The sequence below is a fragment of the Macrosteles quadrilineatus genome, unplaced genomic scaffold (assembly GCF_028750875.1).
Source record: "Macrosteles quadrilineatus isolate MER2022 unplaced genomic scaffold, UCM_ALF_1.0 Scaffold_7__1_contigs__length_78375512, whole genome shotgun sequence".
Taxonomy (NCBI): Eukaryota; Metazoa; Arthropoda; class Insecta; order Hemiptera; family Cicadellidae; genus Macrosteles; species Macrosteles quadrilineatus.
Genome location: NW_026542600.1, coordinates 47,565,309 through 47,587,222, shown reverse-complemented (window position 1 = coordinate 47,587,222; position 21,914 = coordinate 47,565,309). Strand labels below are relative to the sequence as shown.

The following is a 21,914-nucleotide window of genomic DNA, read 5'->3' as shown; positions in this document are numbered from 1 at the left end:
CCACCAATTAATTAAATTACTTCTGCCACTGCCACTCAGTCACTGCCGCTGCCAGTGCCAGTGCCAGTAGTGCCGTGCCAGTGCCAGTGTGTTCGTGTAGTGGGCAGTAGTATTGTTTATTCACGTTGAAACCAACATTAGTACCATTGATTAATAGAATTACTAGAATAGAATTAATACCATTCTTGGGGAAATGTACAATCAATGATTGTACAATGTATTTATTTTATGATAAACGTATAGGGAATATGTTATTGTACATTATGCTCGAAAGTATCACTATTGTTTTGTGTCAACTAACTATTGCTAAATCTGTCGGCTCGGCATTATTGCCAGATTATTGCACTTTTTGTGAACCTGTATAGTTAAATTACAAAATCCTAATTTTTATAAAGATTATACAGTTATAAATTAATTATTGTTATTTATTGATTGTATACATTATTGTGTGTTATTTATTTGAAATCTAGCTATCGCTTGATTGTTATTAGCGAATTTCCCTATAGGGAAGTAGCTATTACCATTGACTATGAATCCTTAAGGATTCATAGTCAATGCTATTACCGTAGGTGGCACGGTAAGACCTAGACCCGGGACCAATTTACTTTTTCATTTTGATGTCCCCAGAGGCCAAAAACACCATTTGTTCAAATTTTTTTATATATATATATATATAGATTAATATATATATATAGATTTGTATATATATATAGATTTGTATATATATATAGATTTATATATATCTACGTTGGTGAACGCGATAACTTGAGTAATTTTTGTCCGATTTTGATGAAATTTGGTTTAAAGGTGGAAAGCGGGATAAACTTGAATGAGTTCGCGAACCAGCATGATCGGACCATGGGAACGGGGCTTTACGGGGGGTTTTATGGGGTAAAAATTGGGGTTTCTCACTTTTGACCCTCAAAACACAAAATTTTTAAATTTCTCTTTAGACCTTTTTAAAGAGCTCAAAAAACAAATAATTTAGTATATAAAAGTATTTTTGTTCGGTTATTAGTAACGGAGAAAATTTTAAAAATTGTAAATTTAAAATTCTCATGTTACTCTTATGGAGAATATTTTTAATTGTCAAATCTTGTAGTTTGCTTGTTTATGGATATAATTTGATCAAACTTGGCGAATTTATTTATTTTGTACTAAGCTATCAATATTTTACTAAAAAACACACTTTATTAGTTTCCTTGTAGCAGCAAACCTAGGTACTCGTTAAACCTAATGATATTAAAATATATTTAATTGAAAATCAATTCAGACAAATGGAAATTCGCTTAGTCGGCAGGTTTGCTGCGGCGGGGGTATTATTAACTTTACATTGTAAAATCGTGGAACCGTTCATAATAAGGTACCTACCTAATAAATATGTAAATAAATACCCCCGCCGCAGCAAACCTGCAGACTAAGCGAATTTCCATTTCCCTGATTTGATTTTTAATTAAATCATCAAATAACATTAGGTTTAAAGAGTACCTAGGTTTGCTGCCTACAGGGTAATAAAGTGTGTTTTGTAGCAAAATATTAATCTCTTGGTATAAAATAAATAGACTGGCCAAGTTTGATCCAAATATATGCATAAACAAGCAAACTACAACAGTTTACTTATTCTCCATAAGAATAACATAGGAATTTTTAATTTATAATTTTCTCCGTAACCAATAACCATACAAAAACACTTCAATATACTAAATTATCTGTTTTTTTAAGCACTTCAAAATGGTCTAGAGGAAATTTGGGAAATGTTATGTTTTAAGGGTAAAAAATGAGAAAAACAAATTTTTACCCCATAAATCCCCCCATAAAACCCCGTTCCCATGGTCCGATCAAGCTGGTTTGCGAACTCGTTCAAATAAAGGTTTACACGTTTGTACCAAATTTCATTGAAATCGGATCATTTTAGCTCGAGATATCGTGCTAACGGACACACACATATATATATACATATATGAATTTGAACGGATGGTGTTTTTGGCTTCTAGGGACATCAAAATGAAAAAGTAAATCGATCCCGGGACTAAGTCTTACCATGAGACCTACGGTAATAGCTTATTCCCTATATATGAGAAATTCGCTAAAATAAATATTGCTCCCTCCGCCACGGCCACCTTTAACTCCAGGCCGCGGCCTGGTAGAATTGACAACATTGCAAAGTGTTGTTTAGTGTCAGACGTCCCATATGGCAGACCGGTTACATAAGCTCATTAATTCGCACTTTATTTATGTAAAATGAACTTAAATTTATTGAAATATTGAAAATAAAACACGCAGAATTGAAAACCAAAACAATATCAATTGAAATCTATATCTGTACATTTAATTAAAGCGGAGTCAATATTTTCATGTAGTCCTCTAACCAAGCTTTCGTAAATAATAAACAAAATACCATTAGTTGCTTCCAAACAAAACAGCTGATACAACCTACTTGCGACGTTGTCACTTCGAAGTTAGAAGGATGCGGCCTGGGTTTAAATCACGAAAGGCGGCCGTGCCTTCGCTTGCTAAGCGCTGATTAGGGCATATTTTTTCGATATATCGATATGTTTGATTTCCTTCACAATCCCAAATCCTTTCCTTCTATTATATCTTCAAACTCATTTAAATTACAAATTGACAACTGACCTTGTTCAGGCAAAATTATATATATGTGAAACTGTAGTCTCAGTCTAAACAGTAAACACATCAATTAGAGGAAAACAAGAAACATTTTTATAATGCAACAACTCCTAATTAAGTTAAGATAATGTATCAAAATTGATCAATAAACAATCCATTCATGTTTAAAAAAATAATCTCTAAAAAATCCAAATGCAACGAAGCCTATGAAAAAATAGTTTTATACATTTATTTTTTCATACATAGCCTATATTATTTATTTCATATGAATATTTTGTATTAGCAGCAGCTTAACTGTGAGAAATTTAGAAATGCACTAACATAACAACTACACTAAATCTAAAGTATTATAAAGAGAACACAGATACAAAACCAAGCTCCTGAGTTGAGATAATAAAGTCGATATAGAGATAGTAAGTCAATATATTCGGGATGCATAAGTTGATTTATAGAGGTAGTAAATCGACAAATAGCCAAAAAATAAACGTGTCCAGCACGTCTAAGCGCTGTAGTAGAAAGTACCCTGCTGATAAGTGACGGACTGATGAGCGCCACTCATAGAGCAAATTGTGCTCTATGACGTCACCATGCGGACAGACGGGCCTCAGGCCTGCTTTCATTACGGGACGAGCGAAATTCACGCTCTTATACACGCTTCCCTACCTTTTGTTATATTTTCCAGTTATAAAACTGAATGCTGACTTCATAATGACCCCGGAGTTTCAGGGGGTCGATATTCCACAAAATCTTATTAGGCTCTAGCAATCTTCCCAAAAGGACATCTCGCATCGGAGGTTGAAATTAAAATTGAGGAAAATTGAAAGTTATTCAAATGATTCAATTGGTCGGAGGTTGAATCACCCTTCTCACGGATTCTTATCATAGATTTTAGAGGTGTAAAGTGATGTTGAGACTTTTTAAGTTTATTACACCTTTGAGCAAAACAAATCAACCCTCCGGAGACTCTGTGATCTCAGCAAGGCTTTTGATGTATAGTTTCTCTTGATGCCTCAATCAAATCAAATCGAATCAAATCAAAATATTATTTATTTCGCAAAAAACAGACATAACATAATATTATGATCCCTGTATATTACAATATTATTTATTTTTCTAGGTTATATTTAATTTTCTATAAAAGCTTTTTAAATCAAGCGAAATTATCCCCCATAAAGGATAATTTAATCCTGTGAGTGGGAGAGAGTCATTATATTAGAGATTTTTTTTAAATTATGAAAAAAAGGAAATTTGAACAAGTTAAAAGTTGAAAGTTGCGCTGGAGGACTGAGCGTGAGCGAATGGTGCCCCCCACCTCCCCCCCTACCCTACCCCCAAAAGATAACCTGCTACTGTACTTCCCAAGCACACACAAACCCAAGCGCGCGCGCGCGCGCACACACACACACACACACACACACACACACACACACACACACACACACAAACATACACACTGCTGCACTCACTCCGACACCAACAGGCGGCTGGTGGCCCTAGGGCCGTCAATGCTCTGTCCCTGTGGCGCGGAATCGGGAACCGCTAGCATACGTGCTTGCATACAATCGTTCTTTCACTCTATCAGCTGATGTGAGTGTAAATTTGTTGCCTGTAGGTTGAGATCAGTAAATTTTGAGCAGTTGATCTCCCAATGCTTTGTAGCCATAGGGTAATTTGTTTTTTGTATTTGACCAGTGGTCCAAAATAGTTTTCGCGTAAGTTGTAGGGCAGATTGTTGTAGATAGTGTGAGCAATATAGTAGCAATTTGTTGTAGAGTAGGTTCTATTTAGTCTCGGTAAATAAATTCCTCCACCTAGTGCATGTCTGGTTCTGTATTCGTGTGTTACTCTTTCAAAAATGTCATTCGAGTGTTTGTTTGAATATGTAAATAGTCATGGTTCGAATAAACAATTGTCTGATGTCGAGAACGTTCATTTAATTGAAGAGAGCATCCGAAGGGTAGCGCCGACTCCTGCCTAAAGGCTGCTTTTATTATCGCTTTTTGGGTGATAATTAATGGCTTTAAAATATAACCATATGCACAGCCCCAGGCTTTTATTCCTCCGTCAAGTAGGGACTGCACGTAAGCAAAATATGCAATTCTGATTTCTTCAAACTCCAAAATCTGCTGTAACTGGTTAAAAGCATAGATATATTTTCTTAGTTTATTATTTAGATATGATACGTGGTCTGCCCATGAAAGTTTAATCAATCATTATGCTAAGGTATTTATATTTTTTCACTCTAGCCTATCTATCACTGGACAGTCAAAATCCGAATCAAAATTAGCACAAGAATGAATTTTCAACTCATTGATGAGTGTATCACCACGTTGACTAAAAGCGATTGGCATGAATTTAGTTTTATCTACATTGAGTGTCAAAACATTTTGATCAAACCATTTTTTAATTTTTGAAATACCTCTTTCTGCGAGGTTGAAAACTGTCTCCCAGTCTTTCTTCAAATAATACTAGAGTGTCAACTGCGAAGAGATAAAACTTCCCTTTCAATGTCGATTTTAACTAGATTATTTATATATATTAGAAATAATAAAGGACCAAGGGTACTTCCTTGAACTACGCCATAGTCTACTTCAGCTAAATTGCTCTGAACTCCATTTATGACTACAAATTGTTTTCTATCTGAAAAATATGGTTTAAACCATGCTAATGAAATGTTTTTTATTCCAATTAACTCCATTATCAATTAACTCAAGTTGTCACCATAAATGGGGTCCTCCTCCTGTATCAGGGACATCCCTCATGATGGGCCATAGGATCCGAGCTCCGAACCCTGTAGTACTACATGGCTCGATGCTCCCCCCTCCTTTTCAGTACAATAGTACTGTAATGACTTTATAACTAAATGGTTCAACCCTAATTTTAGCTGACGATACTAGATACTATACTTTTTAAGTATCTGGAGGAGGAGACATAGTGACTACCTATCCTGGCCATCTTTTGGTGCTGGCAAAAATGGTTCATTCATATAAAACACAAGACAATGACAATAGATTCAGTCCTTGCTTTGCACTCTTTCTAAAGCCAATTAACGACAAGAATGAGGCTGTGAAACTTCTAGGGTTCTGATTAGACCCCAGGCTAAGCTGGAATACACATATTGATAAAGGTGTGTATGCAATATGTTGGCTAGAGATTCCTCCTAAGAAAACTTTGAAATGTCATCTTGAAGATCTACCGACACTTTACAATTGTGCCTTTATAATTGTTTCATAGCCATCTCATGTACAGCTTGGCACTGTGTGTGGCTCAATGTAGACATAAGACTCAATGTAGGCATAAGACTCAATGTCTTATAATATACTCGAAATAAATATCATATAAAGTATGTGTTATAAGAATGTATAATGTATTATACTGTAATGTAATTGAACCAAAGTCTGTATTGTATTGTAGCATTTAAATAAATACTTAATACTACAAAGCCTTGATTCACATCATTGAAGAAGAGCCGTCCGTATACCAGTTTCTGACGATTCTGCTCAACACCAAAGCAGAATTCAACTGAAAAGGGGTTTTGGTTTTGTGAAGACTATACTGCTTGTTCAGGACATCTGAGGTCATATAATGCACTGGATCTGGGCAGCACTATCTTGGGAAATGGTGCAGTTACCTGTTTAGTGGCCATATTTCCATTCGGTGGACAAAACTAAAGTCTGCTATCAACGCCCACGCCAAGCCAGACTAAATCAGTATTATCATGTAATAGCACTATCTAAGTTTTTATGTATATGACCATTTTTATGTTTGTGTCAGACTTGTTTTAATTGCTTTTTGATGAGTTGCATTCTTAGAGAATGTTGTCTTAGAAACAAAACATGTCAGATACTGAGCAGTCTTAATCACACTATAAACATATACAAACATGAATTTTGGAAAATATTACTAGATAGATATATATGCTGATATGCTGCCCTGCAGATTCCACTTCAATGTGTATGTCATTAGTCAACCCAAGAGCAGGTTACAAAGTTGGGAAGGGCCACTCCTAAAGTCAGTAGATCACAGAGTTGTGCTAAGCTTTTGCAGGCTTATCAGCTTGGCTATGTTTCCTGATTGTTTGTCTACCAGACCAAACTGTCAGTAATGCCCAACTTAGTTGGGAACAAACTACCAGGGCTACACAAACTCAAAACTACTCCCCAGTATAATCTGTTCACAGTCCTATATAATCTGTTATGTAAATGTTCACTGTACCTAAAAAGTGGATACTAACTAATACTAGCCTTAGTAATAACTAAATATTTAGTAGTAACTAAATACACCTCTGCTGTATTTATTTTTTATTGTAATTTTAACTTTAAATTCCCATGGATTTTGCCTCTGTCTGTGTATCTATATAGCTATCGGTATACCTGCTCATCCTCAATTTCCTTGTTTAGGCTTGATTACAAAGACTGTGGAAAATACTTACAATACATATAGAGAACCAAATCAAACATCAAATTAATATAGGTACCCCTAATAAAACCCCATCAACTGCCAATGAAAACGTTGAAAAAAGGTGTCGCGAAACGTGTGAAATAAGATAACTTTAGTCTGGTATCTTATTATTTTTATTTTAAATGTGTGTATTTTAGAACTATAATGACAAGGACTATGTTCTCCTGATTTCAGTGACACCCAAAAATGTTTATCTAACTGTACCACTATTAAGTCAGTGCTTAAGGCCTCAGAAATTTAAAAAATTTAACAAATTGGTATACTATTATTTTAAATCAACCATTTGTTTAAGCTTTTAAATGTAATCCTGTATGGTTCTTTGCTAGAATATTTTTAGTAATCAGCATTTTAACATGTTTGGTAGATGAATCATAGACCCTACTTCCCTGACCTTTGAGTCCCTCTCAAAATTCAATCATGTCTTCTCAACAATATTCTCATCTGTTCCTTATAGAGAATATTGTTTAACAAAAGTTGTGATACATTTACTGAGCAAATTAAAAACCCTATTGACTTTTCATAAATCTCAACACAAGCCTCTTCAATGACAGAACAATTTTTGAAAATGCCATACTTGGCAAGACATATGTAGTGGATAAAAGCAATATATTTGAACTGCAAGACGAGGTATGTAAATAGTTTAGAATTAGAACATTTTTTGTTGGGTCTAATATAACTTATTTCTGCACATGTAATTAACCAAAATAGTATTTGAATCAAATTTTGAATATTTCATTTGTTTATTTTAAAACTAGGGACTAAGCAAGCTACTAATATTTCAATAAAAAACACACTTTATTACCTTATCTGTGGCAGCAAACCTAAGTATTCATTATTACTAACGTTATTTACATAAGGAATTAATCTGACAACTTTAAGGAAAAAACTATTCAGGAAAATAGAAATGCCATTAGTCTGCAGGTTCGCTAGGACGGGGTACTTATTTTTACTGTTGTTGTACTCAATTAATAAAACTAGACTTATGTTATCTCTGAACTACTGTTTTTCCTCTGATATTGAAGCAAAGGAGTCAAGCACATGACACAAAAATTGCTTTTAAATAAAAGAATCACATTCAATTGACTTGTGTGTACCCTAACCATAGCTAATGATTATTCAATTGACTTGAGTGTACCCTAACTATAGCTAACGCTTATTCAATTGCTATGGACTGAGTAAGTTTATACAGGTTTGGAGTCAAAGGTCTTACTAGCCCTAGTAAAGAGACATCCTTCGTGATCTGTTGAAATCATCGTTCACCAAACACTCCACTTAATTCTTCCAACATCATTTTCAGTAGAACGCTACACAGCTGTACAACAGCCTCCCTCTAGCATTGAAGACCAAGCAGGATCACCAGCTATGAAGTTGTGTATTTTAGTTTTACCTCAGTTTATTTTGAGATGGTTAACGCTAATTGTGTTTGGTTAATTTTGCTCAATAAATTACTTATAAAGAGCAGGCCGAAAAAGATATTACAGATTTATCCATCAAATATTTTATTACTAAAACCAACAAAACACTTCTATATGTTACATATTTTTCTCTAAAAACTAAACTTTCCTACTTAAAAATAAGATCGTAACCTATAGACTGTGTAAAAAGTTGTAAACTCAAAATAACCCGTTATGTTGTTCTAAGTTTTTTACAATCTAGGATAACTGTAGGTAGGAATGTTTAAAATCACATAGTTATCACCATTTTATAAACAAATATTGGCAGTTAATAAAGCTGCTAAAACTGTACTCCTTTATATGTGTATGGTGGGTAAGAAAAGGGAAACTCTACCCCGGGCATCCACAAAGCTGGGCTGGATGAATCATGGATGGCAGACCACAACCAACTGCCCATTGTTGTCTGTTTAATCAAGTTTGATTGGATTGACACAAACCCAAGGCTTTGACTTGGAGGCAGTATCGGTGTGGCCTGCAACCATGGATTCACATAGAACTGTTGAGTAGAACGATGCTCAGGTTGTAGCGGAGAAGTAGGTTGTTGCTTAGGAGTAGATGATTGCTGCCTACACTGTTGAGAGTTGTATTAAGGAGAACCTCTTCTTAAAGCGAGTTGCCTGTTGTTTTCTTCGTCCTCTCTTCTCAAAGGTGGTGATGGTCTGCAGTCTCCATTGGCTTCAGTCTCCACGAGACGGAACTACTAGTTTGGCCTTACATTAATACACTAAGTAGAAATTCACTATTCAGCCATATCCCACAATTGTAAACAATAAAATATGTTTTTAATAATTTTTTGTTTAAAACATACGTTACTTTCTGGATAACACAATCATAATATAAGGATGTAACAAAGAGCACAAGGGCCTAGGTTTTTAAGATGTTTTGTGACAATATCAGGCTTTTCTGAATGTGAAAGAGTCCAAACTGGCAGAAGACTCACCAAACTTAACACTATAGTATATATACACAAATATAAGAATATTTAACTGTCACTAACAGCATTTTTAACTAAGAAATACAGAGTTTTCTGTAGGCCCAATATGGTGGCCAGTAATTTTTTTGAGACAATGATGCCAAAAGATTTTTTTTGTTAATCATGGGGTTTATATTGAATAATAAAATTTGGTAGTACACAACAAATATCTTTGGTTGAGAAGTGGGTAAAATGGAGCACCTCTCTGGTTCCTCTGCACTCCAATACTATCTAATCTAATTTCATCGGCCTCAACTAGCTCTTCTCTTGACAGAAGCTAAAAAGAGACAGAAGACTTGTCAGGCCATTACTACCTTTGAGAAGAGAGGACAAAGGAAACAACAGGCAACTCGTTTTAAGAAGAGAATCTACTTAATTCCACTCTCATCAGTGTATGAAGCAATCATCTCCTCCTAAACATCAACCTACTTCTCAGCTACAACCTGAGCATCTTTCTACTCAACAGTTCTATGTGAATCCATGGTTGCAGGCCACACAAATACTGCCTCCAAGTCAAAGCCTTGGGTTTGTGTTAATCCAATAAAACTTGGGCTCAATGTCTCCAGGCACCCAACCTATCGGATTAAACAGACAACAATGGGCAGTTGGTTGTGCTCTACCAACCATGGTTTATCCGGCCACGATATTGGGCATGAAGAAAACTCCCCTTCCTTAGTTGAAAATGCTGTCAGTGTCAGTGAAATATTCTTATGTTTTGTGTATATAGTGTCAGTTCAGGTAAGCCTGCTATCTTAACAAAAAACCCTTATAACAATAATATAGTTAGAAAACTAAGTCAAAACTGAACCAATTAAGAATTTTTTTTATATTAACAAAGACAAAAAAGCTTAGAATATTTATGAAAAAAAATATATAGGTAAAAAAACTCTAGGCATTGCTCAATAAAAATTAATAAACACATATTTTCTAAAAAAATCCACACACATTCAGATTTCTTTAGATGGGTGTAGTTAAACATAACATATAAAATGTGGCCTAAATAGTAAGTATCCAAACAATGTAGAGCCCCTTTAAATTAATACCCGTTAGAATGCACCAGAGTGAGATGTTTTTCACTAACAACAATAGATTATTTTCACTAGCTGCCTTGGGTACTTTGACGCTTGTCAATGTAAGACTGCACACATTCTCGCATTTCGTTCATTACAGTCTTTTGGTTTGGAGCACTTATAATGGCTGTCCCAGACACAATCATGTTGGCTCCTGCCTAGAACATCAATTAAATCTCTATTATATCACTACATTGAATGGAGGGAAAAACTATTTAACACTTTAAATATTGTTAAAACTACAATTCTTATAAATTTTCCTCAAAAACCTGAAAAAACACAAAACTTAAACAGTTCCTTTAAAGTAAGTATTTTAAGCTTGTGAGATGTTTAGAGCGAAATTCTCCTAAAGGGAAGAAGCAAAAAGCATAGGTGCAACAGTAAGAACTGGACCTGGGACCGAATTACTTGTTTGTTGTTGAGACTCAAATGTTCTTTTACCTCAAACGAGCTATTTAATTAGTTTACATACAAATTGTACAGTAGAATCTCAATAGCAAGTTTCTCAATGGGTCTATCAAAATTAAAGTTTATCAAAGTTTACAACATGTGATTAGGGGCGATAGAAAAATCAAAAGGATTTGAAAATGACACTTGTTATCAAGGGTGAATTGTAATTGAGGATCTTGCTATTGAGATTCCACTTTAACTTTTTGTGGAGAGACCGAGACCTTTAAATATAAAAAACACATACCGGTATGCAATATTGAATATTTAAATTTTTTTACAAAGTCAATTAATGCACATAAAATGCTTGAAAGAAAATTCATAATCTAAATGACAGTGTAAAATAACTGGCAGAAATAATCTTATCAAGTAGGCCTAATTGAACAAACAATAAACAACTACTAACATTAACATTAACCCATCTTAATGAGTTTGTTTGCCTATTCAATTGTTATAGTGTTGTCAAATAAAAAAATGTGCAATACTATACTGCTCATTGAAATTCTAAACACAGTCTATTGCAGAATAGTGAATGACATTTTGCGTAGAGGATCATAACAGTTGGATCATAGCTTTATAGATGTTATGTTTGATCTAGTAAAAAACAAAAAAAATTTACTATCTTTGGTTTAAACGCCTTAAAGAGATTATAGAATATATATCGTAAACAATTAAAAACACAGACTCACTTCACAAAGTCATTGGCTGAAATAGAAAAGTAGAAATCAAAGTATTTGTGACTCAAATCTGATTGGTAATTTGTTATCTTAATTGTTTGTGATGCCATTTTCCTGTTATATTATGGGGTTTTATGGAAAAATCATAAGGTAAATATTAAAATTTAAAAAAAAATCAAAAGAAGCCTGGATATAGCCTACTATAAATAGACCTAATCCACATACCAAATTTCATCAAAATCAAACCACGGTACAGTCTGTAGCTCTGTACACATCCACACACACACAGACCCCATCACTTAGAAAACCTCAGTTCAGGTGGGCCCAAAACAGATATTTCCACCCAAAACTCAAACTCTAAAAATTTGACAAAAACAATACTTTCTCCCTATATACTTAGTATAGGGGGAGAGTGAAAAAGCAACCGTTCAACTTGAAAAAAGCTAGAAAGAGCTTACAGGGTGTCTCAGACCACCCGGCTTCTATAGCTCCAATATGAAAGCAAATGGAAACCTAATTGCATCTGGAACCCCCTATTTTGACCCCAAGGAATTCAGCTAAATTATTTTCAAACCCAAAAAATCACTCCAAAGGCCGGGTGGTCTGAGACAGCCTGTATAAACTTTCAACTCTTTAGTATTACCTCTGCACAAGCTTTAATGGTGCTTGGACCAACTCCTCCATCTACTTCAATGTCCAATGTGGGGTAGTTCTCCCGGAGCCATTTCACTTTTGCCATCATAGGATCCATGAACTTTTGTCCACCAAATCCAGGTTCCACTGTCATTATAAGAATCATGTCTGCAATGTCGATGTATTCTTCTACTGATTTTGTAGGAGTTCCGGGTTTCAAGGCGATTCCTACCTGAAATATAAAATAGGCCTATGATTTAGTTACCATAAATATTAGGCGTAATGGTGTGGCAGGTCATATATCAATGGCCTATTTGCAAAACAAATAGCCTAAATAAAAGATAGCCAACATATAAAAGCCTAACTATTTAATCAGTTACTAGCCTAGGCCTAGTTAGGCTCAACTAACTAATTTCTACATAATGTAAATTATGAATAAATAGTACAAACCTTCTGAAATACCTATATTACATTAGTAGGAAAAATAGATAAAAGGAATGGTATTTATTTAATAAAATTGTATTCTGATCCTTATTCTATTATCATTATTCTACTGCTGGACGAAATAATGAAAAAAGTGAAAGCTAAAACTAAAAGTCTTGTCGTGGGAAACTATCAACTAAGAGCTGTTAAAATTTGCAGCCTAGCTTTTGCAGACGACATAGTGGTTTTGGGAAAAAACAAGGAAAGTTTGCAGCATATATGAAAATATGGGCGGATGAGCTGTCAAAAAAAGGTATGAAAATAAATGCAAACAAAACCCAAACCATGGTCATCAGTAGGAAAAAGGTCAACCATCAAATCTCAGTAGGAAATAGCAACTTTAAACAGGTATCAACATTTAAATATTTAGGCTCAGTTATTGCAGAAAACGGAAAAATAGAAGAAGAAATAAACGGAAGGGTTGCAGCAGCAAGTCGCCTCTTCTGGTGCATAAGAAACCAATTTCTAGGTAAGAAAGAAATCTCAAAGAAAACCAAATTAGCAGTCTATAAATCTACCTTCGTGTCTACCTTGACCAATGGATGTGAATCCTGGACTTTGACTAAAAGACTCAAAAGCAAGCTTCAAGCAATGGAGATCATGTTCTATCTTAGGAAAGTAGAGAACAAAACTAGAAGGGATAGGATAAGGAATGTTGCAATAAGAAACACTTTAGATGTTAAGCCCTTAACTACCACAATACAGGAACAGCAACTAAAGTGGTTTGGGCATGATCATCGTATGCCCACAACTCGGCTTCCGAAGATGATGAAAGAGGTCAAAGTTGAGAGAAAGTGCAAGAGAGGTAGACCGAGAAGGAAATGGGAGGAAGAGATACAGTAGAGGATGCTCTGCGTGAGAGGGGCAGCTCCATTCGTGAAGCTCTTAACATTCACTGCAGACAGAAAGTCATGGGGCGCCTTGTAACCTCGACACCAACAGGATTAAGTAAGTAAGTATTCTGATCCTCATAACATGTTAAAAATCTGCATTTATAATAGAACAACCAAATCAGTGGGTAAAAGCGATCGCTCACGACAAAAAACCGCGATAAAAACTAAATAATGATAATACATATTTTTCTGCCGAAATCGTAAATAATGGGAATAATTTAGTAACCAAGTACTACCAAATAAGTTTGCTATGACACACCTTAAGACCTCACAAAACATTGCAGACGGAAAATTAGATTCAAATCAAAAGGTGGATGACTTTGTCTAGTTGTCATAAATGTTTGTGCAAAGTTTCAATTTCGTATGTTTAACCATTCCTTAGAAAAAATTAATAACTTAAAAAACAAAATGGCGGCTGTGTGAGTAACTAAGGACTTCCGGACAATTTAAATATGATATTTAGGTATGTTAACTACCCAGGAACAATGCCCTAAAATATTGGTAGAGAGTTCCGGGACACCCTGTACCTATATATATATACATATATGTATAAAAATTTGAACGAATGGTGTTTTTGGCCTCTGGGGACATCAAAATGAAAAAGTAAATCGGTCCCGGGTCTAGGTCTTACCGTGCCACCTACGGTAATGGTAATAGCTACTTCCCTATAGGGAAATTCGCTACAAACTCGCTTTCTTTTTGGTTAAGATAGAAAAATGTATTTAACAAATTATAGAAATAACATTTTAAATGTTTTTATGAGTTGGAGATTCATAATGAGCTCGAGCAGTCCAAGAAGTAACACAAATAAGTTTTTTACTGCCACTACTTTTAATTACTTTTTTATTTACAATATAATATCTTTGTATAAAATACAGTATTATTACATTATCTTTATATTTCACATTATATTTTGTGCTATAAGTGGACCAAACGACTACTGCAATCGTGGCAAAAATTACCAATATTGTCCTCGGTAACTACAAAATCGTGAGTGCCTTCCATGTTTGCGGGATCTACATCTTCATCTCCTGCGGTTGCAAGTAATAGTGGTTATCATCCAAAATCAAAGATAAAATAGTAAACATATTTCGGGGCTCGGATATATTCTACCTTTAAGACAAAATCGTCAACATCCCACGCAAACGCGCGTACAGCATTATCGTCCCCTGCGATCGCGGCAAAATCGTGAACACGAAAATGAATAGAAAATTAACGAAATCGTCCTTTGGTCACAACAAGTAGTTGAGTCCCCTGCCGTCTTAGTGAAGTTAAAATTGTGGGCATCTTCCGCGATCGTAAAGGAATTGTAAACATATTGTACATCCACGGTGAAGTAATGAACATCTTGCGCCATCGCGAGTACATTAACTTCTATTATGATCGTGAGAAAATCCTGAATAACTTCCGCGTTTGCGAGGACATAATCTTCGTCTCCAGCTATCGCCACAAAATCATTAACGTCTCTGTCTCGGAGCAATCTTGAACTTTGGCGGTTGCAAAACCTGATTATCTTTACCCGCGATCGCTGGGAGTCGTGATATTCGATCGCGCAATCTTTGCAGACGCTTTCGGCGCTCGTGAGGAGATAAGTTTGACTCGGAAAGTTGTACCCCCTAATTCTAACACATTATTGACGAAATTAATTTTCTAAAAAGAGAAATAAAACATTCTTTTGAGGCCCCTTCCCAGGGCGAGGCCCTCGGCAATCGCCGTACCCAACGTTAGGGGAATACGGCCCTATGGGGCCTATGTTGGTGCGGGGCCTGAGGCAGACCCCCCCAAGGTACGTCACTTTTTGTAAGCCCGTAAGATAGGGGAAATGTGATAAAAATTGCCATAGTTGAATCACTGATTAATCGACTGAGTAGGCCTACAGACTTAGCCAATATAGGCCTACTGAAATTACTTAATAGATTGAGTAGTTAGAGTCAGTAAAGACATTAGCTACTATTAATGAGTATCAACATTTGTTTTTAATCATATTGAAGGATTCCATCTAAACATCTAAGTTAAATATTAAAAAAAAAACTTTTTGAATAAATAACTCTTTAACAACAGACAATTTTTAATTAGTTTTCTACAATTATTTAAATCTATTTTACTTTTAAAATTTGTAGGAAAAAGGTTTCAAAATTTATATCCCACACAGATCTTTTTTTCATAGAAACTGACATTGTTCTTTTGATAAATTGATACGTCATAGTTTATATATCTATCGTCGAATCAATTATCTTTTTTTTATTTAATTTGATTTAAATATTGTTAGGAGGAAGTTTTTCCCAATAAAAGAGCCTGAAATACCAATAATGTAGGCCTATTGATTTTGGAATTTATAAAAATGATCAAGCACACAAACCTTCATTCCAGATTCTCTAACTTTTCTGCAAGTAGTCTTGACATCTTTGGACGCTTCCACATGGAATGTATACTGGTCTACATGAGACTGTGACATATCCTCAATCCACTGTAAACCAAACAACATTGATGTGTAGGTTAAGGTAAGTGTGGTTAAGTTGGTAGCGTCCATGACAGACGATCCATCAAGTACCGGTAGTTGTGGTGATGGGTTTTAGACTACAGTAGAACCCCTCATATCCGGCGAGCACGGGACCAAGGGCCTAGCCGGATAACGATTTGGCCGGATAAACCAACCTACTATAAAAATGACAATTCATACCTAATAATAATATGTAGGCATAATCAATAGGGATATGTAGACAAAAGTATCATTCAAATCTGTTCTGGAATTATTTTTAGAAGAATAACTTTAACATGTTTATAAAATGGCATAAGTTTACTAGCTCAACCAAGTATAGCAACACAGTACAATGATAAACAAACAGGTAAATAGTGAGAAGTCACAAGTCACAAAGATTGCATCTAAAAGTCTATAGGCTGTGAGAAAAACATTTTGATATTGGCTTCCTGAAAGGGGCCGGAAAAAAAGACCGGTAAAACCAAGGCCGGATATCAGAGGTTCTACTTTTACGGAAATAATCACATAACTTAGGGGGCATAATACTTAAATTATTCAATTACATTTAACTTACTCTTTCTGGTTAACATAATTTAGATGAATTTTCAAGTAAGAGCAAGGCACGTTAGGCTAAGTTAGTAGGCCTACCTTGGATTCAGGGACATAACTAGGGGGGGGGGGGGGGGGGGCACACGGGGCATGAGCCACAGGCGCCAGTTGTTGGGGGCGCCAGTTGTTGGGGGCGCCAACACGGGCACAGATTTTTTCAAACAAAAATTGTTGAAAATATTTTTAATCCGCCTTGTGTTGCAAAAGAAAATCATTATATTTTTAATTTTTATACAGGGTGGAACGAAGTTAGTGTTAAAAAATTTTATCTGTTAAACTACTAAGTATTGGTGACAAAATGGCACCAATTTAAGTTTCCATACCCTCACAGGTAGGGAATAACGGACAATTTAAGATTTTTTCAAAATATTTGTATTTGCTTACATAAAATGGCCATAAGTGCACTAAACATTGTTTTTATTCAAAATTCATTGTCATTTTTAGAATCCTCGTTAAATTTCCAATATTATTAGTACAAATTCATTGGGATGAAACATCTGTATAAGCCCTTATTTGGCAATGGAAGTTTGAATTTGTGATTTTTTAGAAGAAAGTAATAACTTTTTCCAAAGTGTTTCTATGCTACACTGGACTCTAGAGAGTGTCAATTATTACTAAAAACTTTGGCGGTTAATAACCTTTAAAATGATGTATAAACATCTACTGTTCGTTTGATTTGTCGTTCTCAAATTTAAGAGTTTTTCTTTAAAAAACACGGAACGGCTAATTTTTAAGTTCCTGTAAAAAAACATGTATTGGCTTCAATGATATGGCAGCAGCTGCTTTAAAAATCATGTTTAAATGGGTAATATTGCAATTTTCAGAATCATTGTAAAATTCCTAATATATTGAGGAATTGTTAGGATTAAAACCTTATGAACCTATGTTTTGTGATGTATCTTCATTTAGGGTTAATTTTTTTATTTTTTACTAGCATAACTTAAATAACGTTTACGGTGTTAGTTCTATGGTACATTCAACCGATGTGCGAGATTGAATTAATGCAAAATACACAACTTGAACAATGATAACAATGATAAAGATGGGTCATATGGTGTGGTTTGCTGGCATGCCAGGTCGCCAGACCTCTAGTCCACTGGACTTGTTTTGTGTGGCTATGTGGAGTACTTGGTCTCCTCATCTTTAGTGGAAGATAATAAGGAAATTTAAAACTGGATAATGAATGCAGATGTTCTAGTCAGAGGAACGTTGTATTTTAATGTTACTGTTGGTGCCACTTGCAAAAAAACTTGGCTGTATATCAGGGAAAATAAAGGAGATTTTGAAAAAAAAAATAAAACTCAAGTAGTTGGCATCAAATAGAAGGCAACTATTAAAACGTTAAGGAAGTAAGGAACAGTTATTTAAGTTTCGAATATTGTGTGTTTTAGAATTAACTTTTATTTTTTGTGTAAATAAGTTAAACTACGTACTCGTACATAATTTTAGAGGTTACTCCATTGGAAGTATTTGCTTATGTTTAGAAAATAATCTTAAGTTAAATGTACCATGTGTGACTTTGAACAATATTCATTGTATTCAAAAAATTAAAATAAATAAAAGCTTAACATGTTTTCACAAAACCTACGTTTATATGGATGTCAATCCTAATAGATCTTTAATATTCTTTTAATAAATCTCACAAGGATTCTAAAAATTACAATAAACCCTATTCAAATATAATTGTTATTGCAGCTATTGCCAAATTAGTTAAGCAAATACATGTTATTTTAAAGGGAGGCGATTTTGGCCATTCCGTGTTATCAAGAGAAACTCTTAAATTTGAGAACGACAAATCAAACGAACAGTAGATGTTTATACATCATTTGAAAGGTTATTAACTACAGAAGTTTTTAGTAATATTTGACACTCTCTAGAGTCCAGTGTAGTATAGAAAAACTTTGGAAAAAGTTATTACTTTTTTCTAAAAATCACAAATTCAAACTTCCATTGCCAAATAAGGGCTTATACAGATGTTTCATCTCAACGAATTTGTACTATTAATATTGGAAATTTAACAAGAATTCTAAAAATGACAATGAATTTGGAATAAAAATAATGTTTAGTGCACTTATGGCCATTTTATGTAAGCAAATACAAATATTTTGAAAAAATCTTAAATTGTCCGTTATTCCCTACCTGTGAGGGTATGGAAACTTAAATTGGTGCCATTTTGTCACCAATACTTAGTAGTTTAACAGATACATTTTTTTAACACTAACTTCGTTCCACCCTGTATAAGTCTAAGAAAGTAAAAAGTGAAATGATGAATGATATGTGACTGATATACTGTTTACGAATCATGTTAACGGTCCGTATGAGCTTGTACGGAGCGAGTATGAGGATGATCATACTGCGTTGTCTGTCTGTTGTTGATGAGTCACTACACTATAAGAGCTATAAAGAGAAAATACGTACTGTATTCAATTATTTACCACAAATATCTCGGCCTTGTAGTACTTTGAACTTGAGGTAAACATTTTAAGAACTAAATAGTATTAATGTATTGTACCGATGGACACACCACACATTTTTTAATAAGATTTGTAAGGAACTAGTTTCAGTCCAATTGAGGGGGGGGGGGCAAAATAGGTGTTTGCCCGGGGTGCTGAATAGCCTAGTTACGTCCCTGCTTGGATTTTAGGATATTTAGTTTTAGGAGGAAGGAGGGGGAGATATTTTTTGTTTTACCTAGAAGTTAGGCTATTTCAGGCACTACAATCAAAGTAGGTAGGCTAAGCTTAACATACATTTTCTTGAAGGTAAAAAAATAACTTAGGCCTATCAGTATCTAGCACCATACCAAAGTGATTTGTTTAACATTTTAAGTTAATAAGTCTACTGTGAATTAGCCTAATACTGTACCCCAGAGAACCACTGTGCGTGTTTCTAAGCTATCACAATGATTAACACGTTCAGTGCAAGGGGCGGGAATTCTCGCCCTGCGGTACCGATGCCACTGGTGCGGGGCGAGAAATCACGTCCTTCACCAATGTCAAAAACTTTGCTTCAATGTGAGCTCAGCCATTGCCGGGGAACGTTGTAATTGTTGCCAGCCTGTAGTGTAAAATGCGAGCTTTATTTTGGTGTAGGTTGGTACACTATTAAACATTCCCGTAAAATCCTGTCTGGCAATGCTTTTGTCCCGTTTTCGGTGATTTTCTCTATTCAAGCCATATTACAAAGACTATGGTTATTGATCCAGGCAGTGCTGCTACCTTCCAAGGGTGTTTCAGTGAACTACGTCCACTTTCGGGGTAGGCCTAGCGCAGAACAATCACCACTGCTCTTTAGTGATTCGTCTTACTGAGATATTTCCCATAGTATTTTTTATTTCCCTTAGATATTTCAATGCTAATAGTAATCGCTGATTCAGTTAGCGTGCCGGGGCTCCGCCTGAGCCTCGCAGCAATTTACGAGCGCTTGTATAAAGGTTTTCAGCAGTGAACGTGTTAAGAAAGATAATCCATTAGGAGATTTAATCTGATTCATTCACATTTTAGCCCTGGGCTTTTGCATTCCGTATTAAGTCACTAGGCCTTGATCATAACCTTAAAGTCACAATAAAGGGTAGGCCTAGGGCTTGAGTACTGGTAGCCTAGGCCTATAGTTTTAACTTACCTGATCTGGGTTAGAGACCATCATGTGTGTCTCAAAAAATACATTTTTCATCTTGCTTGCTAAGCATTTAACCACTGGATGCCCAATAGTTATATTAGGAACGAAATGGCCATCCATAACATCAAGATGTAAATAGTCTGCACCACAAGAAACTAACTTCACCGATTCTTCATGCAATTTAGACAAATCTGCATTTAGGATAGATGGTCCAATTTTAGCAGATATCCTTTCAGGTCTCTTCGCTTTCTCCATCATGAAAACGGATAGTTAGTTTAAAACCTACTAGAACTAGACACGTACTAGGTCATGAGATGTTACATACAAGCAATTTTCAAAAAGTCATGAAGTCAAAGTTCAACGACAACGACGAGACGAGCACGACCACGTGGTCTCAGGCACGGCCGCCTTTGGCCTTTAACTCCAGGCCGCGGCCTTCGAACTGGCAACGTCGCAAGTGGTGTTGTAAATTAACCCTTGCTGACAGACCGCCACCGCCCACCACCACCCACCACTGCTCCAGTGAACATGAAAACCATTACCGCAACGATACACTGGACAGCCGTAGGTCTCGATGGTGTAGTGGACAGCGCACCGGGCTGATAATTTGGAGGTAGCCGGTTCGAAACCCACCGGAGGCATTAACTTTTTGCCTCGAATTTTTATCATTATCAGCAAGTTTGGTTGGTTTGGTTAGGTTATTATAGTTTAATTTTATAACTAAAAATTATATAATTGATTTTGAGACATTTATATAATTTTATTTTATAAACAGAACAATTTTTGTTAGTAGTACTTCATTCGAAATATTCATTATCAGCAAGTTTGGTTGGGTTATGACAGTTAAATTAATTTAAATTAACCTACAAACGACACGTTTTGGGGTCTGACTTAGGGGAGGTACGATTGAGGCATTAGTTCAAAATTCCTCCGTGAACAGTGCTGTAGTAGAGAGCACTTTGGCAATGAAGCACTAATCGCTAAATAGTTCTGTTCATAAAATAAAATTATAAATGCCTCAAATTCAATTTTATTATTTTTTAATTATAAAATTAAACTATCATAACCTAACCGAACTAACCAAACTTGCTGATAATGAAATAATATAACAAAAGTTAAGTAATAGAAAAAATAATTCTGTTTGAAAAAAAAAACTAGAAATTGCTCAATTAAAATTTTATAATGACTTAATAATAAAATTAAACTGTCATAACCGAACCAAACAAACCAAACTTGATAATAATGAAAAAATCTTGGACAAAAAGTTACTGCTACCGGCGGGATTCGAACCCGGGACCTTCAGCATATCAGTCCGGCATGCTAGCCACTAGACCACGAGGCCGATGGCTTCAGGTCGTATTGTTACGCTAATGGCGTTCCCTCAGCTAATAAGAAGCCCACAGCTGTCATCGTAGCCTCTTCTATACCTCCCCTGAGTAAATACCCACGTTTTGACAGCGACAGTGATAAAGATAACAATTTCCCACGA

The 21,914-nt window shown here is 35.3% G+C and overlaps 1 protein-coding gene across 2 annotated transcripts; it reads right to left on the bottom strand.

The window, feature by feature from the left end:
• Positions 1-8,571: 8,571 nt before the first annotated feature.
• LOC128998650 (ribulose-phosphate 3-epimerase-like) lies at positions 8,572-20,842 on the bottom strand. 2 transcript variants are annotated; one of them, XM_054424876.1, is made up of 4 exons: positions 20,429-20,842; positions 16,079-16,186; positions 12,354-12,575; positions 8,572-10,744 (listed from the first exon to the last, which is right to left on the bottom strand). In XM_054424876.1, exons 1-4 carry the CDS (start codon positions 20,681-20,683, stop codon positions 10,616-10,618), a joined length of 714 nt encoding a protein of 237 aa, XP_054280851.1. In that variant the 5' UTR covers positions 20,684-20,842; the 3' UTR covers positions 8,572-10,615. The 2 variants fall into 2 exon arrangements, with proteins under 2 accessions (XP_054280851.1, XP_054280852.1); XM_054424877.1 differs by lacking the exon at positions 16,079-16,186.
• Positions 20,843-21,914: the final 1,072 nt, after the last annotated feature.